The sequence below is a fragment of the Protopterus annectens genome, chromosome 3.part1 (genome assembly GCF_019279795.1).
Source record: "Protopterus annectens isolate FY-2018-M chromosome 3.part1, PAN1.0, whole genome shotgun sequence".
In the NCBI taxonomy this organism is placed as follows: Eukaryota; Metazoa; Chordata; order Ceratodontiformes; family Protopteridae; genus Protopterus; species Protopterus annectens.
In genome coordinates this window covers 131,814,941-131,835,148 of record NC_056732.1, presented here as the reverse complement: position 1 = coordinate 131,835,148, position 20,208 = coordinate 131,814,941, and the positions used below count along the sequence as shown (strand labels likewise).

The 20,208-nt window shown below is 34.6% G+C and overlaps 1 protein-coding gene and 1 long non-coding RNA gene across 4 annotated transcripts in view; one reads left to right on the top strand and one right to left on the bottom strand.

Moving 5' to 3' along the window:
* GADL1 (glutamate decarboxylase like 1) overlaps positions 1 to 20,208 on the top strand; it is a 1,864,133-nt gene that overhangs the window by 1,377,527 nt on the left and 466,398 nt on the right. For 2 of the 3 annotated variants that reach the window (XM_044066664.1, XM_044066665.1), the window contains one exon: positions 11,365 to 11,651. The exons of the other annotated variant lie outside the window; for it this stretch is intronic. In XM_044066664.1, the coding sequence (XP_043922599.1) occupies positions 11,365 to 11,538 (174 nt within the window). In that variant the 3' untranslated portion in view covers positions 11,539 to 11,651. Of the gene's footprint in view, positions 1 to 11,364; positions 11,652 to 20,208 lie in introns of those variants that run through there. 3 annotated transcript variants of the gene reach the window in all.
* Positions 13,170 to 16,134, bottom strand: LOC122798042. Its single transcript, XR_006364206.1, has 2 exons — positions 14,265 to 16,134; positions 13,170 to 14,186 (listed from the first exon to the last, which is right to left on the bottom strand). It is a non-coding gene; the product is annotated as an uncharacterized LOC122798042 (long non-coding RNA).

Genomic DNA, 20,208 nt, shown 5'->3' with positions numbered 1-20,208 from the left:
TTAACATCAGGTATAGGTAATTAATATTTTCCTATAGTTTTAGTAGGTTTGGTAAGAAGTACATGATGTTTATTTAAACATTTATTTAGTTATGCTACACGTAGCATATTATTGACATATTTATTTGTGGGGTAAATATATGTTTATTATTATGAAGTATATTAATTTAACATTTCTTATTATCCGCATTTTAATAATATGTTTAATAATAAGCTTCTAAATATGTTTGGTAACATGGGTTAAGGGTTATATATGTGTGGCATAATGTTTGTTGATTATTCACTTGTATGTGAATGTGTTTAATTCGACTTGTCAATTTAAATGTATGATGATTTAAGCAGGACATATATGCATTTGGGTACACATTGATGATGCTTTTTTAAGCGAAACCGGTCTGTGGGGCAGACTGTGCTGGCAATAAATGCTTAAAATCTCGTGTTGCCTTCTTATTTTCGAGTGCTGGAAGTGTTTTGGGACTATTGTATTCTGTTTTTCCGAGCACCGGGACTGGATACATGCACTATTGTTTTTGGGATTGTTTATATATATATATATATATATATATATATATATATATAAAACATCATGTCATGGAAGGTTGAAAACTTCAAAGAAAGAATCACAAATCGTAGAACCAAAAAGAGACAATTGCAAAACACTAAATGACTCATGAGTGATTCACAAAACACTGACTACTTCTCTCCCATTAAAAAAGCCCCATATCAGTAAACCACAGCAAAAAATGAGATTAAGTGTCATCTTTGTGGTGGTTCTGTTAATGGAAAGGATTTTAATAATGTAATATATAGGGTTAGAATTAGTGGCAAGTTTAGTGTTAGGGTTACGGTTAAGGTTAGTACACATGAATAAGCTTCACCCCCTCTTGCACCATCTTACACGTGTGTTACTGCAAACCATAACCATAACCTGCCCCAAACTCTTACCCCCCCAACTTACATTACTAAAAAACATTTCTCTAACAGTACCCCTACTCAAAACAAAAGGGCACATAATACAGACAACACAAAACATGCACAAACTCTGAGAATGCACAATCATGTAGAAAAGGGAGAAAGGGAGGAAGTAAGGAAAATACACCACTCACTTTTGCACTCTTCTCTGACTGTGTAGCTGCCAGGAAAAGACACCAATGAATTTTTGTTTTGATCTTCAGAGGATTGCTCAATTATTCAGCAGCAAAACAGTAGGGCTCCCTAGAGGACTAAAATGGTAGATTTTTAATACATGTTATGGAAAAGCCTTGGCTTAATGAATCCATAGCAATTATAAGTATATTAAAAGCAAGATGAATTAGTTAATTAGTTTGTGGATCTTAACAAATATGAGTTGTGTTGTGTATAGTAGAATATATAGAGCTGATAAAGTCTGTAGTGATGAAATGTCATCTTGTTTTTTTTTTTCTTATTTTCTTCTGTTAATACAGTAAGTTGAATCTAGTTTTAGACTATTTTTATTGGCTGGTTTTGCTGATCTTTGTAATTTCTACTGACTGTGGATTTATTTTACTTAAGGAAAATCTACCTACACTCAGTGTAGTTTGCATAGTTTTGCATGGTACATACAAACAGAAATGGTTAAGGAATAATTAAGGGCTTTATCTGGGGTTCAGTCTAAGAAGCTTTGAGTGCTTTTTCAGTAAAACATCCAGCTGTGCAGCTGAGGTATGTATGACCTTAACTATATTATTGTTTCTCAGACACCACCCAGTAGTGTCTGCCCAAGCAGTTATTCATTACAAATACATAGAAGTAAACTGCATGTTTTGAATACATGTGACACCAACAGGCCTCATCTGCCTAAGTAGTGATTTGAGTGACACTAAGCAGTTAAAAATGCATCTACTTTTTTAAGAATTTTATTTCTGGCAGCATTAAGATCCAAGGTCTTTTGCTGCAGGCCTGCCAAGAAATAGTTGAATCCATGGCAACCTCATTATATGCACAACTTCATATAAACAGAAAATAGTTAAAGATTCTACAGAGTGCAAAATGCCAGTTTATGTGTAAAATATTTATTTTTAAATCTCTGAAAAAAAAGTTTGGATTTTCTTGGTAACAAAAGATCATGCAGAAGGACAGTAAAGATATCTAAACATTCAGACTATTAATACAAAGAAAATAAACTACTAGGTAATAATGTTACTTTCCTGTTTAATTTTTCTCAGTGGCTACATCTTGTTCCAAGCTGCTAGTCTGCAGTACTAATATGACCTTTTTGAAATATCGAGGCAGAAAAGCCACAAGTAAAAGAAAAGCTCATCAGGAATCTTTTTTTTCTACTCACTATATACATTTGACTTACACAACTGTACCAGCACAGAAGGTAAAGCAAGTGAAAGTACTATAGATATTAGAAGCATCACTTTTGGGGATTATTTTATGCCATCTACAACTGTAGTATTTGCCCGTTTTAATCAGATGAGTGTGTTAGGCACACAGCTGAATATTGAACGGTTAATTGTAACTGCATCAAAAATCCAAACATTCCTGAAATGGATGGCCCACTCTTACCTCACCCTTGGCCACTCCATTCTCAAGACTTGTCATTGATATGGGAGTGGCCAACCAGAACTAGCAACACACCTCTGCCAGAATGGGCTCACCCATCTTCCGCCTAACATTTCAAGCAGCTGAGCAGCAAATCCGAAAAGATTACCTGTACCATAGTCAGTGCAGTACAATGTTGCAGTTATTGTATTATAAAAACATTTGCACTGCATTGTATGACCTATAGCAAAGGAAAGGACTCATATTTGGCCTAACGGGTTTTTGGAACTTGTGTCCTTTCACTGTACTGAAAGGAGGTTCAATAGCTCTGCCTTAAGGAGACCTTACTAACATGTCTTAACCTCAGGTATGTTTCATTATCCAACAGCTCAACGTGCTATCTACATATTGACGAGTGAGTCATTGATACCTTTATATCATTTGGCAAAAGTAATACAGTGGTCACTGAGCCATTTGTATTATAGTTCAATAACTGTAACTTTTTTTTGTTTGATGTGCAGTGGTATATACAAGAATTCTCTATAGTGTTCCCATTTATGATGCTGTTAATAGGATATACTTGTTAACCAAGTAGGGAGTATAGAAAACATGTTTGTCATATGTGTTTTTACCTTAATGTTATTGTATTTAATGCTACATCTTAAACAAAACATAGAACACTTAAAAAAAAACAGATCCTCCTTTTGGGACTAAAACAGTTTTATAAATTTCTATCTGAGCATCTCTGATGGGGTAGAGGTATAAAGCCATATATTGATGCGATACTAAATTCTAATCCTAAACTTAAGCTAATGCATTCAGATCAGAGTGGACATTCCACATTTCTGTTGCCTTTCAGTTTTTCATAAGTGCCTGAAGCTTATGAGTAAACAGAATGTTCAGGTTATTTTGAAATTACTATGGTTGGATGCCCACGGCCAACATATTGCAGGCTATATAATTTCCATCCAAAACATTCAGTACACTACCACCATAAAGTAAAGTAATAAATGTATAAGAACCCCTCTGCACCCCTTTGCTTTTACTCCCCAAATCTCTAAATGTATTACCCCTAAAGCTGCACCACACCGAAGAAAGGAGAATTGCACTAATGCCAGTTTCTTAAAACTGATACAACCTTGCAGGTAGGATATTTAGGAATTGTGTTTTGGGGGCAGAGCCATCCTATCCTGAAATTTAGGAATGTAATGCCTCTGAGAAAATATGTCTCAGAAAGGCTGAGATCACTTTATTTTAGCAGTGCTCAAGTGGGGCACTGCTGCACTGTGATTAGTAAGACCCAAATTTTCTCTTTCAAACCATTAACATGCTAGTTTTGTTGATTAGGAATAGCTTTTCCATTAAAAGTAAAACACTGATCATACCAAGTCATAGCTTGCATTTACTAAACAAGGTGCTGTTTGGGTTGAAATATTGTGAAAATTTCATTTTTGATGTAAAGTATCTCTAGAGCTCTTATATATTCATAGGCATAGGTAAATACAAGGGTAGCTGCCTTTGTCGGCCATTTTAAGCCTAACCAATTTCCCTTTCAGAAGTGAGTTTCAAAGCTTAAAATCAAGTAATCCTAAACCTCCTTATTCTGTTAAGCGGATCAGATATATCCAACTTGACTCTTGCCCTTTTCCCCTCCCAAATAAAATCCTTCAACTCTTTATAAATTATTGTCCACAGCTTTTCTTCTGGTTGATAAAAGTATATCTGACCTGTATATAAAACTAATGTTACTAACAATATTTTTTTACAGCTTGTGTCTTGCTATCCATATCCATAGGCAAGAGCTTCCAGTTTCTCAGTTTTTGTATAATTTTTGTTTAGCCTCTTCCCACATATCATTAGCTGCCATAACTGAATCTTTTTTTAATCCATACTCCTAAATACTTCATTTTATCATATCCCCATAAATATGGGTATTGTTGGGCCAATTCATCCAGTCTCCATTCTTCCTATCGTAACTCTTAATTGTTGAGCATTATCTATTTATAACCTTGGCATATTTATGTCTTCCATAAATATTTCCATTATTTCTTCAGGATCTCTGGTTATTTATTTATTTATTCATTTTTTTGTTACTTGCTCCCTAAATTTTGCAACAACCCTTTGCCCTTTATGTTTCCTAAGTTGTTGTGGCAAAAGTTTTTGTGCTCAGGAGTTACTATCAAACAATAATTGCTGCAATCTTTCAAAACGTGTGCATATTATCCAGGTACTCACTTTATTTTCTTTTTAGCACTCTGAGCCTCCATTTGGTTTGTGAAATTCCCCTTATTTTGTAATACTTTAACCTTTGTCAGCCCCACTACATAATTCTTATTACTTCTTAACCAGCTCTTTCTTTTATTTCTACCCTATTTTTAAACTCCACTTTCATTTTATCCCACTCATTAGCTATAACTTCTGGAATACTTTCTATCTTCTCTAATGGCTCCTGGATAATTATCACTACACATTCTTTAAATTATTCCCTTTTTTAACATGTAGGTGGGAAAGCACCAGTCTGATTTTTATATCATTACCTTGCATTTTTATCTTGGTAGTTATTGGTGCATGATCTCAAATAGTTATTGGATGTGTATCAAAGTTCTCAATTAAATGTACATGTTCCTGTAAAATATAATTTCTATCCAGTCTAGCCTAGTTATTGTACCTTGGGAAGTAATATGTAAATTCTCTCCAAGTTCCTGCTACTGAATTTGCATCTTTCACACAAAATATTTTCATATATTTCTTCAGAAATCTACCCACTTTTTTATATTTTCCTTTCTATGCCCCCCCAGATACATCACCATTATTGCAAATCAAATTCCAGTCCCTTCCTATAAGTAATATTCACCAATGAAAACTGATTATTTTTCCCCCCATTTTTTAAGCTTCAAAATAGCACTGTTAGGCAGAATATAAATACATGCCAGTGTAATCCTCATCCTTTGCCAGTAGGCTCTTACTACTACAAATCTGGTATTATCTATTTTTTTCCTGTCCTGTCACTACTGGAACTACTCTGGCAATTAATATAAGTACTCCTCTTATCTTTTTCTCTGATATTCTGATGAATATCCATACTGAAATCCTTTCTTTATCAAATTCACATACTCAGTTCTTCCTAAATAAGTCTCCTATAGCATTGCTATTTGCACTCTGAATTTCTTAATTTAATTATGTATTCTTTCTTTTTTTGTCCATACCTGTGAGACCATTAACATTCCAAGATAATATGGAAAGATTCACCGTTATATTAAGAAATCATTATTCCCACCTATTATATATGGCAGCTTTTTTAAATGTCTAATTCCAGATATTGTGATACATGCACCCATTAATGTTTGGCAGGTTAATCCTGTATACATTTTTTTCTTATTATCAACATTGGAACCTATGTCACATATACAAGACTTTTTGTTTTAATAAAACCCCTCAAACAAGACACCAAATACACTCCCAGAACACCCCCAGAACCTATTAATGCAATACAAACACATATAGCTATGTACATCTTAAAATAATGAACTTTAACCCTTCTAATAGATACATTTGTGCCACATAGACAGCTGCTACCTCAGGCCCTAGTTAACCTGAAATTGAGGTTATCCATGTTAGGGTGAATGCTATTGACCAGGCTTCTACTTACACTAGTTGATGTCTCTTCTTTTGTTTTTTCATTTTTATTCCCTCTCCCCTAGATGGGAAAACAACTTGCATACTTTCACAAATCATTAACTTTTAGCCATAAAGAAACCAGTGCTCTGTCTTTTATTCCCCTATTATCGGCTTACCTCCATGGAAAAGTAAGAGCAAAAAAAAGCTCAATGAACTCTTCTCTTGCAGCCTGAAAGACAAGCTGAAAGATTTATTGCTAAAGGAAAATTTTTCATTGTTTTAGGTGTTCTCATATTTACTTGCTTCCACTTAAAATGTGTTATTAGACTGAGTCAACATTCTTAATCTAGACATTCACAGAAGCAAAAGTAAGAGAGAATGCAGCAACTCTACATATATTGTGATCTGTGTACTGTTACAACCTCCTCAACAAATCAAGATTACAGCCTATTAACTTAAACATTCTTTGGTCTAGTTTTTCTTCCCTTTTTACATGTAATGCTTACATTACTTAACACAGAAAAGTAATAAAGGAAAAGAAGAGGGAAGAAAAAAATAATTCATTTACTTCTGACTTTATCATATACAAGAACAGGTAAAAACACTTTACTATAAAATATGTAATTTATATTTTGAAAAGTTTAATAAGAAAACATAGTTTTTACTTAGTCATCTTTTTCCTCCCTCTTCCCCTCCCCTTAGAAACCTTTCAGACATTAATGACATGAAAGTATCTTTCAGTTCCAGTCAAGTTTAACAAAGTCAACAAAAATCCACTCTTTCAACTTATTTTTATACAGCCACATTTCACAAATGTGATTGATGCTTTACAGTCTCACATTTATTCACTAATTTCCACATTACTGGTCTTCTTCCTGTTCATCTCCATCTCCCAAATAGAGATTTTGGTTCAATTCCACAATGCTCCCAATTCTTCTAGTGAACTCCTGTGCTTTTCTCTGTCTCTCAAGCATTTTCCTTTGGAACAGTGGAAAAGATTTCTCTGACAAAGTTTCTCCATGTGCTTTATTATCAGAAGAATGAGAATCAGAGTCCCCTTCTAATTGGTGGCTTATTTTGTGTTGGACAAACTTTTGTACTTCCTTCATAACCTATTCTGCATCAAATAATGACTTTGATCCTCCAGGAAAAGTACTCTGAAGACATCTGGTACAGCAGCTTGAATCTCACACCTGCCTCTCAACATTCCTTGGTTACTGGAATACATTTGCTTCTCTTCTGCATAGAATACAATGAATACTCATTTTCTACAAACACTCTACTGTCTCCAACTTTTAATAATCTGTCATTTTGACACAGTTTTGCCAGGATCAACTCTTTCTGCTGTTAGGTTTCCATCTTTACTAATAAAGGTCTTAGCTGCTTTCTCATAGTCATATTTGGAGTATATATATATATATATATATATATATATATATATATATATATATATATATATATATATATATAGTGTGCCCTTTCAATTAACAAATCCTGCTGTGGAATACCAGTCCAGTTGCTTATTTGTGGCTTCATAAAATTAGTACAGTCTGTGCCTTCTAGTTTCTCTGGTACAGCAGAAAATCTTTGACTTTCCCTTTATGGTCTGTTCTCTAATTATACCATTTTTTTAATCATCTCTTCTTGAGCAGTTTGATTCTCAGCCAGTTTTTTCTTCATTTCAACCTCTGATTTTTGCAGTTCTATTAGCTCATCTGAATATCTTTATAAATCTTCTTCCATTTTCCAGCCTTTTATTATTTGAGTGGATATGCTCCTTCAGCATTTCATTTATTTTAATGAGCTCTAAGCACAATTGACTTTTTTCCTCTAGATTACTGGAAGTCGTGTCTTGCACCAAAGCTGGAGCTTGAACTGCTTTTTCCTGAACAGCTGCAAGATTCTTCTCATTCATGTGTTCTCTTCACATTTTCTAGTTAATTTTCTTTCAGGCTCTCCTAGTTTCTTCTTTGCTGGCATCCAAGCAGTATACTTACTAGACAGTAACTGTATTTAACTCAGATTGAATGTATGTCTGGCTGCAGTTTCTCAGTTTTTGTTTTTACACGGTGAGAGCTGATGTCAAGTTATTGATCGCTGTGCAACCATCTTGGAAGTCCTAGGTAAAAGATTTTTTAATGGGATCAGCATAAGATGGCTTATAGATTGCTGTCTATGGATGTTACATACGTGTGGATGGGGTTATGACAGAGTTGAGCTCTGCATAAAATATTTACAGAATTGTATCACTTCATCAACACCTGTTTCACCGACAGCAAAAACTTCATTAATGTTTCATTGAAACTCGGAAGAAATCTTTTTTGCAGGATGCAAGTCCCCCCAAAACCCCCTTATATAGGGACATCCTCCACACCACCCAGACTTATATATACCAAGTCTGAGGTCACACAACAGTGGAGAAAAAGGAATTCTCCATTGCTGATGAAAGTGCTTACAGTGAAATATTTTCCTCGAAGCAACAGTCACTGAAACTGCCATCAAGCTATTGGCATGCATTTGCACCTCTCACAGACAGAGTCCTTTGGGTTTAGCAAGAGTTCATTGTCAGTTAGCATAAAGCATTTCATACACTACCGCAGGATTGCTATAATGCTGGCTATAGAGGAGGGAGTCTGTGTGTTGACTCTCCATGATGACCACTGCTGTTAGATTTAAGGTAAGTTAAGAACTAAAGATGAATTTTGGAAATATTACAGCTGTGGAAGTTTGTTGGACTTGTTATACATTTAGCATAAGTCTAAAGTCAGTGTAACTGGTACTCAGGCTGAGCAGATCAAAGCAGCTAAGAGGAAGCCCCCGTAACTTCAGAACAAAGTGGAATGGGGGAAGTAACTCACCAATTTTATAAGAAGGCACCCTTCCTGTTGTTTAAGAAGAGAGAATTACATTTACTTGTGCTACCCACTATGGAAATACTGCTATGATGACACTGCTGTCAGCATAGTACCACATATTAAATACAACCAAAGAAACAAATTAACCAATGACAACTAGATGAAATCTGAAGCCCAAGTGTTGTAAACCACCCATGACCTGTAGCAATCAGTCTTACATTTTACTTAGATGACTGCCACCCCTGACTGAGCAGATTTATTCAAGGCAGTGATTTTAAATCCAACAGAATGATATTAAACAAAACAGAAAAGCTTAGAGTAGCTGAAGTGCAACCAGCAATATAAGATAAGGCAGTATTAGCCGAAAACAACTAAACTGGTATAAAAATATGGGAATACAAAAGCAGTTCAAAATAGTTAAAACAGTATAAAACAGAAAGAGACAAAGTATAAACAGCTCAAAATGATTAGAATAGCTAGGCAACTTAAGAGGAAACAAACAACAAAAAGAGAACTTTCTTTGACTTTATTGTCTTTTCAGTTGTAGTAAGCTAGTTAAACAGTCAGGTCACATGTCTAAGCTCTCTGCAGTCTCAAACATTACATGTGTCCAAACTGTAAAATAAAGATGAGTATATAAATATGATCTATCACTGACATTTTCTACATTTTGCTAACCTCTTTTCAGCTTAAAAATGAAAATCCCCACCATCAAATAATTACAAACAGCATAGAAACCTATAACTAGTTACTGTATTTAAAAGGTATGTGGTTGTATGGGACTCAGGAGCCATTTTGTAAAATGTGAGAAAAGAGTTCAGGAGTGAATACGCGCACAGGAAGTCCTAATCTGTCTCAAAGACTTCGCAAGCAGGGAAAGAAGATGAAAGCAGTAAGAAGTACCGTTATGCATTGCCATTATTTAAAAAAGTAAGAAATTTCTTTAAAATAATGTCACTGCATCTCATTTGGATGTGTTTACCCTTGGCTGGCTTTGCCAGGTTGCTCTAGCTTATGTGACCAAACCACACCAGCCTTGAGTAAACCCTACATTACACAGATTCAGATATGATGCACTGCTGTTTATTTTTTTCGGCAGATCTTATCATTAATGATGTACCAATGGTTAAAGGAGGAGTTGGCCTGTGTAAGGCTGAATGTGAAAATTCACTCAACTGTTGATTATGCACTGTTGATAAGTGTACCTGTTTTTTTTTTTTTTTTTTTTGCATTGCCATAGTTGTCTCTGTATTGTTCTAGGTGTACATTTGCATCTTTTTCTGTAGAAGCCATATTTTGTTGTGAACTTTTTGTTAGCAATTTGTATATGTATATATATATATATATATATATATATATATATATATATTCTTCATGGGCCTCCATTATAACACAATTCTGTCCAGTTGGATCTCCTGGGCATAAATATATAAATAAATACATGCATAAATAGATAAATAAACAAATGGATAAATGTTTGTAGAACAGGTTTAACTTGAGATGCTGTACACCAACTAGTTGCAGTGGCTGTTCTTATCCCTGTTAACCATTTACTTGGCATAAAGATTTGACTCCACTAGTATTGGTAAGTTTTAAGGGTAGGAAGAATGATGGATGACTTTTGACAAACCCTTTAAGTATAGACAATGCTATTGCAAAACAGACCACTTGGCTTCATGGAATGCTCAGCAGTCATGGCACACAGCAGTGACTTCATGGTGAGGTTTTCAATGGCTCCAAACTTCTTTTGTGCAGCTACCCATTCTCAAATCATTATTCTTTCCTATTAATCTAATACCTTCCCACTATCCTTTGTTAATACCGGTGCCATTTAATAACATATAAAATATAAAATAGAGATGTCCACGAGAGAAGCAGACATTTGGCTGGATAATTCCATTCACACACACACACACACACACACACACACACACACACACACACACACACACACACGTATATACATACTGATGAATGCTCATATCTAGCATAAAAATCATATGTAAGACTACTTTATATTTACCAACTGTTTTATTTGAACTTAAACACCTGTACCATGATGGATGGAGGTGAATCCAGCTGTTCACAGAATGCTTGATGCCTGTAGTCTACTGTTATACAGTTGTAAAGGTACTAGTTAGCGAATGATATGCATGCCATTTACAGGTACTAAAAACTTCCACAGGTTCATATAAAAGTGGTACTTACACAGAACAGAGGGAATGCAGACAAGATCTTAAAATACTGTCATGAGATGCATACATTGACTTAACTTATACTTTTTTCATTCAGTCCACTACTCCAGGGCCTGAATTCTGAGTTTATTTTGTCTGTAATCTTTAATCAGCATTAAACTTTTAAAATGCATTATTGCTCCTCTACAGGTTGCTCCAGTAATCAAAGAGAAGATGATGAAAAAGGGCAGTGTGATGATAGGTTATCAGCCTCACAAAGAGAAAGTCAACTTCTTCCGCCAGATTGTTATCAGTCCACAGGTCAGCAGAGAGGATCTGGATTTCCTTCTGGATGAGATTGAGGACCTTGGCAGTGACTTATAGTAGAAGAACTGAAATTACAAATCTAGGCTGATTCTTCCCAAAGGAAAAAAATGTGTACAACCATTTTTCACACAGACAACACACGCACATGCACACGCACACGCACACACACACACACACACACACACACACACATGCGCGCACACACACACACACACACACACACACACACACACACACACACACAAAATCTGATTCCGCAGGAAAAAGAGAGGGAGTTGATGTTCAGTATTAGGAAGACAGAACAAATCATTTGACAGCTAACAATCAATAAATTATTATTTAGGTATAACACATATGTTGTGAGGGACAAATATGGCTCACTGTTATTGCAGAATATATATATATATATATATATATATATATATATATATATTTTTTTTTTTTGGACCTTCTTTTTCTCTGTCTCATTTATATGCCCTGCTCTTTTTAACTTTGTAAGCCATGGGACTTATATATGCTGAAGTACTGCCCAGCAACATAGTTCACATCAGCTATCATTGCTTCTTCTATTCCATATCTATTCTAGACTGATTTTGATGGCAGTAGTGAAAAGTAATAATTACTATGCAAAATAAGCATACCTTAAAATTTAACCTGAATCATATAGCTACCTTAAGCTGGTTGTAGGGATCTAGGTATCTTCAAGCCATGCACACTAAAATGATTTGTTTTTTAATATTAGGACAAGCTAACAAATGGCTGAAATTACAAAATCTGCTATAATGGTAAATGATGTGCAGAGTGTGGGATTTTAAAGAAAACATGCTTCCTAGTCCTTTCACAAAGATGAAGAAACTTTTGTGGTAGTTGCCCTTAAAATTCTATAAATATATTTTTTCTGATGAGTTGCATTATATTATTTTCTTGTTTGTGATATTAAGAAAGACAGTGGAACATTTCTTTATAAAAGTAGAAAATTATTTCTGTATCTATCTAGGAAATAGAAGACTGATATTTTGTTGATTCTGAATCCATGAAAGAAGAAATTAGGAAAACTGGATCATGCTGTTAATTGGCAAAACATTATTTAAATATCTGATCCACTTATAACATTTGTATATTAGAAAGGTTACAATTCTTTAATACTTAAAATTATTTGAAATACTTTCTAAGCATATAATCTATTCAGTATAATTCTTAGGGGAGTTTCATTTTATTTCATCTGATAAATTTATGTAATAACATTGTTTTGCATAAATATCAAAACAATACATTATCATGGCATATTGTGTTGTGGCATTACCTGCACAGCAGACTTTAACAAAGTACTTAAACAGCAGTAATTGTGTAAACGTTTTTAAATTATTTTTTGTTTTAACATTATAAAATCATGTAACAGATTTACCAGCAATCTTCACCCCTGTTATTTTATAATAGAACATCTTTCTGCAAAAGCTTATAAATTACTATGGTCAGACAATTTTTATTGTTTAGCATGGTGATATTCATAAGTACAATCATGGTAAATGACATTCTAAAAACAGAGACTCCCCAGAGTTATATTTCCTTATACCAGCCACAGTATCCATGTTGTTTTTGAATTGAGAAAAATCTGTAGACGCCCTCGAATTGGGGGGTATTCTACTGTTTTTGTACAACTCAGCTGTTAAACCTATCCCTCTAATTTGTTTTTGTTTTGTTCAGTCTTAAACTTTGTGTTCCATGAGGAAGAGTTTTATTATGTCTGTAAGTTGCAATTCACATTACAAATGTTATGTTTTAACCTAAGAAACTGCTGAATGCCTGCTATAATTTGCCCCATCTGTAAATAAGTATTGGCACTATTTCCAATATATTATTTTTGTTTGTATTTATGAACAGAAAACTGAGTTGCATTTCAGAATTAGTCTAGTTGATATATACAGATTGACTAGTATGACCTCATGTCTTCTAAGTAGGGTGCAAGCAATATTTTCTTCTTAATGCTTTGTGCCTGGCTTAAACCATGGTTTCTTGTGTATTTTCAGTGACAAAGTTTGAATGTTGAACACTAAACTGAGTATACAGTCAGAAACCTCTTAAAATTCTGCAGGTTAACACTTCAATGAAGACTCTTTCTTCATGTTACAAAATCAAAAAGAAAAACTAACAATATAGTCATAAAGCACTGCCAAGTTAATGTGGGTCTACTATAAGTGCTCACATGTACTTGTAGTAAAATGCAACCGCTCTAATACTTGCTCTAAATGGCAAGTGCTCTATCTCCCACTAAACTGATTTTTGTAAGAACGTAACCTTCCTACAACCTGACCATAATAAAGTGCATATCCATCCCAGAGCCCTAACTCCATCCTTAAAGCTCTCACCTTGTCCCTTTGCCTAACCCGATTTCTTGCTGTCTAATCTTAACCTAAAACTCCCTCTCACTCCCTAAACCTAAATTTTCCCAGTCAGTCCCTAACCTTAAAATTCCTCTCTTACTCCCAGAACATAAATTTCATTATACTCCCTACCCTTACAAATCTTCTTCCATGAAACAAAGTTCTCCTCTAGCACTCAAAACCTAAAGTCCTGTCTGGATCACTGAATAAACCTAATCTAAATTCCCACCCCTCCCCTCCTCCCAGCTGCTGTCTTTACCTTTCTCAAACTTGAATATGTTTGAAAGGTGTTGCAGCTCCACACTCTCTGCAGGACTGATGCACCTTGTCTGAGTGCCTGAAAACAAATACAAATTGTTTCAAAGGTTTTGCAGCTCCACACTCTCTGCAGGACTGATGCACCTTGTCTGATTGGCTGAAAACAAATACAAATTGAAGTGTGAGCAGCAATAGCACATGCAAACTGTGACATGCATAAGAACCTGGCAGCAAGGTTGTTGTCGATCCTTTATTAAAGCGCCTTTCTGTGTGTTAGAATATCGACAAGAAAATCTAGCAATATACTAATTGAATATTAGGTATACAACTTTGTTATTATACATTAGAAAACTTGCAGTTTAAGAACCATATAAAAATAATTTTCTCAAACTAAAACTCATAATGTAGAAAAGTAGGATAAAAAAAAGCAAAAAAAAAAAACACCAGAATAATGCAAGGGTAACCTACTTGTGGATGAAGACTGAACTCTTGAGCTTCAATTGCTTGAGGTTCAAACCATCGACAAGTGAATTTCTTCCATTGGAATTCATTGTTGATGAGTTGCATCAGCAATGATGCTGTTTTGGGGAGAAGTTCTAACTATTTTGAGTTGTTCCAACCATGGAGTTGACATATATGAGTTCAGGGAGACTTTCCCCTATATCAGAGGGGTGCAGGAGGGCTACTCACCCTGAAAAAAAAAACACTTTAAAAAGTGTTTTGCATTGAACGCAGTTCAGAGATTCCAATCTTCTGTGTATTTGCTTTTGTCCCCTCGTAGTAGAAGCAATAGTGGAATCATAAGTGGACTTAAAAATTGTATTGCTCTGGTGTTTTATTTTTTTTTAATGCCCTTACACTGGTAACAGGTTATTCAAGTTTTTGCAAGTGTTTTAAGCTTAAAAATAATGATCAAGAAAATTAAGAGAGCTCAGCTTCATTCAAGGCAGAAAGAAATGTTTAAATGTTGCAGCAATATAAAAAATATGAAATTACGTTAAAAATGTGTTTCATGGGGGAGTGACCCCCTTCCCCCACTTGCATCCTCACAGATCACAGTAGTAACTGTGAATGTTGCATCACCTGAGAGGAACAAGACTACTCCGTGCTAATAATAATCCCTTAATGCTAACCTAGTACATTAAAAACATGAAGCTGGTTAGTGAGTGCAGGAGTTTCCCTCTGCAGCAAACATTAAATCTATGTATAGATTATTCAGTAAGATTCTGCATGCATGAACTTTCAGTTATGCAGAAATACAATTTTCTGAAGATTTGATGGTATTGTTTCAGTTTCTACACCAAAAAAGGATGTATGCATGTTTTTTTTCTCAGAGAAAACTGTGACATTATTTTGAAATTTTGTAATTAAAATTGTTTTTACCAAAGAATGAATACTGTTCAGTGTATATTATGCTATTTATTAAAATCTGATTGCACAATTATGCCTCTCCATTACTGCTAGTGCTAAAAGACATATATGTTCTTTAAATACCGAATGGATTTATTGTTAAATTTAAATGTAAATGCAATTTATTTGAATGAGAATTGTGATCTGTGAAAGTCTCTTAAACTTTAATAAATGGAAAAACTATTGGAGACATTAATGCTACTAGCACTCAAAGAGATCAGTAGTATGGGTTATTACTTAACAATTATACATTTTGCAGATTTCTTGAAACAAATTGGGCTGAGTACATATTCATATGCCATATGGACAGCAATATTTGTTATTAACTAAGAAAAAATATGTGAATGAAACAGTAAGATAACTTGTTAATTTCCATTGTTTACATACAATTGTTGTCAGTACTGAAATCAGCATGTCTATTACTACAAAGGCAGATAAATCTTGGCCTTGCTTATTTCTGCCTATTGACTATGTTTAACATATGTATGGTACAGTATTACACTCTTTGCTGCTAGAATTTTGTTCATGTCTAATAATGTATGTGTAATTTATATCTGGGGTCCATGTATTAATACACCACTAATAAACGAGCACTGCAATTTAAATGTGAGTTTTATCAGTCTCCTTTTCTTTCACTAAATTTCTTTCTGTGTCTGCGCAAAAATAGAATTGCTTTTTTTCAGGTCATACTAGTATTTTTTTATTGACTTGCAGCTATAAATAGTTTTTTTCCAAATCTACAGAGAAAAGATCAAATTTTAAACTCCCAAATGAATGTCTGTATACCTAATGTTATGTATATGCGGTTAGTAATCAAACTGCAACATATTATTCAGGCCATCCATTTCAGCAATGTTTCTCACATGTGAACTTTCTGACAGCTTTTAAACTAGGAACTCGGAAAAATGTAATGACAGCATTTACCACAAAAACTACAAGAGACACAACATGTAGAGGCTGCCACTCCTTCACAACTGTTAGCCTTCTCTTGCAGTTGACATATTAAGTAAGAGAGGAAATTATCTAAGGTCTAATAAACTAATGGTTGGCATTTATGGTTTACGCAGTACTCACTTGCTGTTTTGTGTTGTCTGAATTGTTGATACACTCTAGTGGTGAAGAATATTGACCTTGTATTATCTAAAAGGTTCTAATGGGTTATCAACAATCACAGGCCTGACTGCATGATGTCACAATGACTAATCACTAGAGAAATGAGCTCTTTTAGGAGCTAGTGGGACAACCAATAAGAACCCAGTGCTCAAAAGGCATAGGCTTATCCTAGAGATGGGATGCTTCTAGGGCATGTGGTCACCATGGAGATGCTTCAGTGAACTGGGCCATACCTATGTAGAATAATGATCTAACATCCTTGGTGGTAAGTTGTGTGTGAATGGTTGCACCTTTGATGTGCTGAAAATGTATTACCTTGTGATGTACAGATGTGGGCAGACTTCATTTGTCATTACAGCTCTCTGGCTGTAGCATTGTGAATATGACCCCTCCTTTCTTACACACACATGTATGTGTGTGCCTTGGTATCCATAAGCCTTTCCTTTCAAGGAAGTGGGAGTACCCAGGCATTGTGATTCCACCAAGCACATGAAAAATTGATGAAATGGGTCAAAATGAGGTATTCAAAATCAGTGATAGAAGAATTAAAAAAAAAAGAAGTTGTGGATGTTTATGGTGCTAAAAGACATAATTCTTCCACAATATTTGATAACTGTCTATGTCAATCTGCAGACATATAGAAGCAAATCTCATTCAAATGTGGATGTGTTACCATCCTCCATGAGGTTTTACTGTGACTGCCAAGAACTCTGAGGCCATATGACATGTAATACTCATAAAGATTGCAGCTCATTCATAAAACTAGTCACACTGAAATCTGAAACAAATTACTGCCCTCTCTGTATAGTCAACATGGTACTGCATATGATACCATCTCTTATCTATGACTGTCATTACATGAGTTAAACATATTACAGATTGGCACCATTTTGCTATCTCTCCCTCCTGTTTATAGAAAAATCTGTTTATGAGATAGCCATGCATTAATTACACTGCATTTATTTATGATAGCATTAGTGAGATAATATCATGTCACAAATTAACTTTGCAAAAAAAAATGAAAAGTCAAAAGTCACTTCTCATTCTTTAGCATGTATGTGTCCTTCACTACAATGTATAAACCATCTATATTTCTGGGTGGCTATCTAGTAGTTCTTCGTTAGGTCTAGATATTTTGATGAGACAACCGGATTTAGTTTTCAGATAATCTCAGATCTCTGTCTGCGGCAGATCAAGTTGCTACTCTTCTTGCTGGCACACTTCTGCCTGAATGACTTCTCTGAAACTCATTCTTAAATGAAACCATTGTTGTACATCTATGTATTCTTGCACAGTCTCTAGTTGCAGCAGTTCTTTTTCCTTGCAACAATTGTCCTGAATAAATACACATTTGATTCCTTCTGTAAAATCACCCACCTTCTTCACTGGCTCCATAAGATCTGGAATCACATGGTTTACTAATCTGCTTTAAATTGTTGACTTCCCATAACTGCTGAATTTCCTCATTGTATAACACTTATTCTCTTAGTTTGTCTAGCAGCATTTGTGTGTCTGCTGATTCCATACCAGCATTTCTCTGACTTGACCTTAAATCCATGGCATCAACAGAATATATAAAGTAGGTAGTTTACACTTTATCCTTCTTCCCATCAACAATAGAGCAGGTAAGAGACTCAGACCTGACAGAAGAATATTTCTATATTCCAAAACTGAAAGATGAGAATTCTCAAAACTAGTGCAATTGTGTTTTTCTGTCATATTCTTCACTGAATCTCCACTTGTTCATTTGAGTATGGAGAATATGGATTGGTAGCAATGTGTTTAAACTCTGTTTATGTTCAAACCTTTTATAATTCCAGACTCATAAATTGTGGAACATTTTGAGATGTGACATAATCAGCTATGTCTTGTCTTAAAAATAAATACTTCAGTAAACTTATTTTTCTGGCATTTGTAGTATCTGTAAATTTGATCACTTCATGGTACTTGAAATAGCAATCTGCACAATATCACATACATGACTTTTTCTAAAACAAATCTTTCCTGTGTCATCACTTTGTCTGGTCAACATGGTACTATATAATGTAACATCTTTTCTGGGACTGTTGTTATGATATGAATTACACATATTATAGATTGGCACCATTTCTACTTGTACTGACAATATATCATATCTTTGTTTTTTAACTTTCATTTTACCAAGATATGCAGCTGTTGTCACACATGGTTTAGTGTAATAATGCTGTTAGCTTTTAGCATTAAACATTAGATACAATGTATTTTACATCAAAATGAAAAGTAACAAAGGATTCCATTTCTGACAGATGATTTGGGTTTAGTTAACCTCTCATTATCATTTCCTTTAACAGCTGCATTTTTAAGTTAGGGTCATTACATGTCAGGAATTGCTATACTTTTTTTCTGTTTTTAGTAAGTACAGGATCACAGAAAGAATTTATAGATGTTCATCATAAATCACTGCTGCAGAAGCCTTAGCTATATGGATTATATCGTTGCCAAGAATATAACAGCCAGCCACTCTTCTGCATTCTTTGCTATCCCCAAACATACACACAGGCTGTTGTGGCTCAAAAGATCAAAAACAGTGGCCTGGGCACCAAAAACCTACTTGCATCTAGATAGGATAGAGCATACTGTCCTGAAAAAAGCAAAGTTGGGAATATATAACTTTATCTAAAAACATAACTGTATACAGAGAAAAAGAGGGATGGAGGAAGTGTGTAGTTACTACAGCTTTCATTTAAATGAGCAGCTACTGTTATGGTAAGCAGAGCTTACACAACTGTACTATGCTCATCCTAAACCACTGCAGCAGTAGCTTTAGCTATATGGGTAGATTCACTCTCAAAGCAGGAAAGAACAGAATAAATCCAAAAATCCAAGAAAGTTCACAGGCTTCAAATGGAAAATGCCAATTTATTGTAGAACAGGTACAGATAAATTCCAGTTAGTGCTTTCGTCTCCCTCAATTTGCACAGAGACTTCTTCAGACTGAATTATCTGGACAACTCCAAAACTTTAAATACTGTAAAACCACATGATCTTAATAAGTCACATGACAGATAGAAACACTTGTTAAAAATACATAACTAATAAACACAAAAATCTTACACTTAATCTAAAACATTCTACTAGTGTTTAAGTATTTTCCTTTTCAAGTACATTACAACTTCTTCTCTGTTATTAAGCCCTGGTGGGGAGCAGGCATTTAGTCTGACTTGCCAACAGTATTCAAGCCAGCCTAGCTCTTCCTCAATATTTACAATATTAAGACTATTGGAAAGTGCTTTTAAAACTATAAATTTAAACTCAGCCTTGCATTTATTCACCTTATAGTATTTACTCCATGCATTATTTTCATCCCCAGTTTGAACAGCATTCTTGTGCTCATAAATCCTTCTATATAATTCACAGGTGGTTCTTCCCACATAGAAGGAGTTACATTCTACACGAAAGCTCAAATACACAACATTTTTGGACTTACAACTGTATTAGCCTAACATTTTAATTGTTTTTCCTGCAATAACCACTTCATTGGAATCTGTATAAATATATTTGCACATATTGCAATTGTGGCATTTAA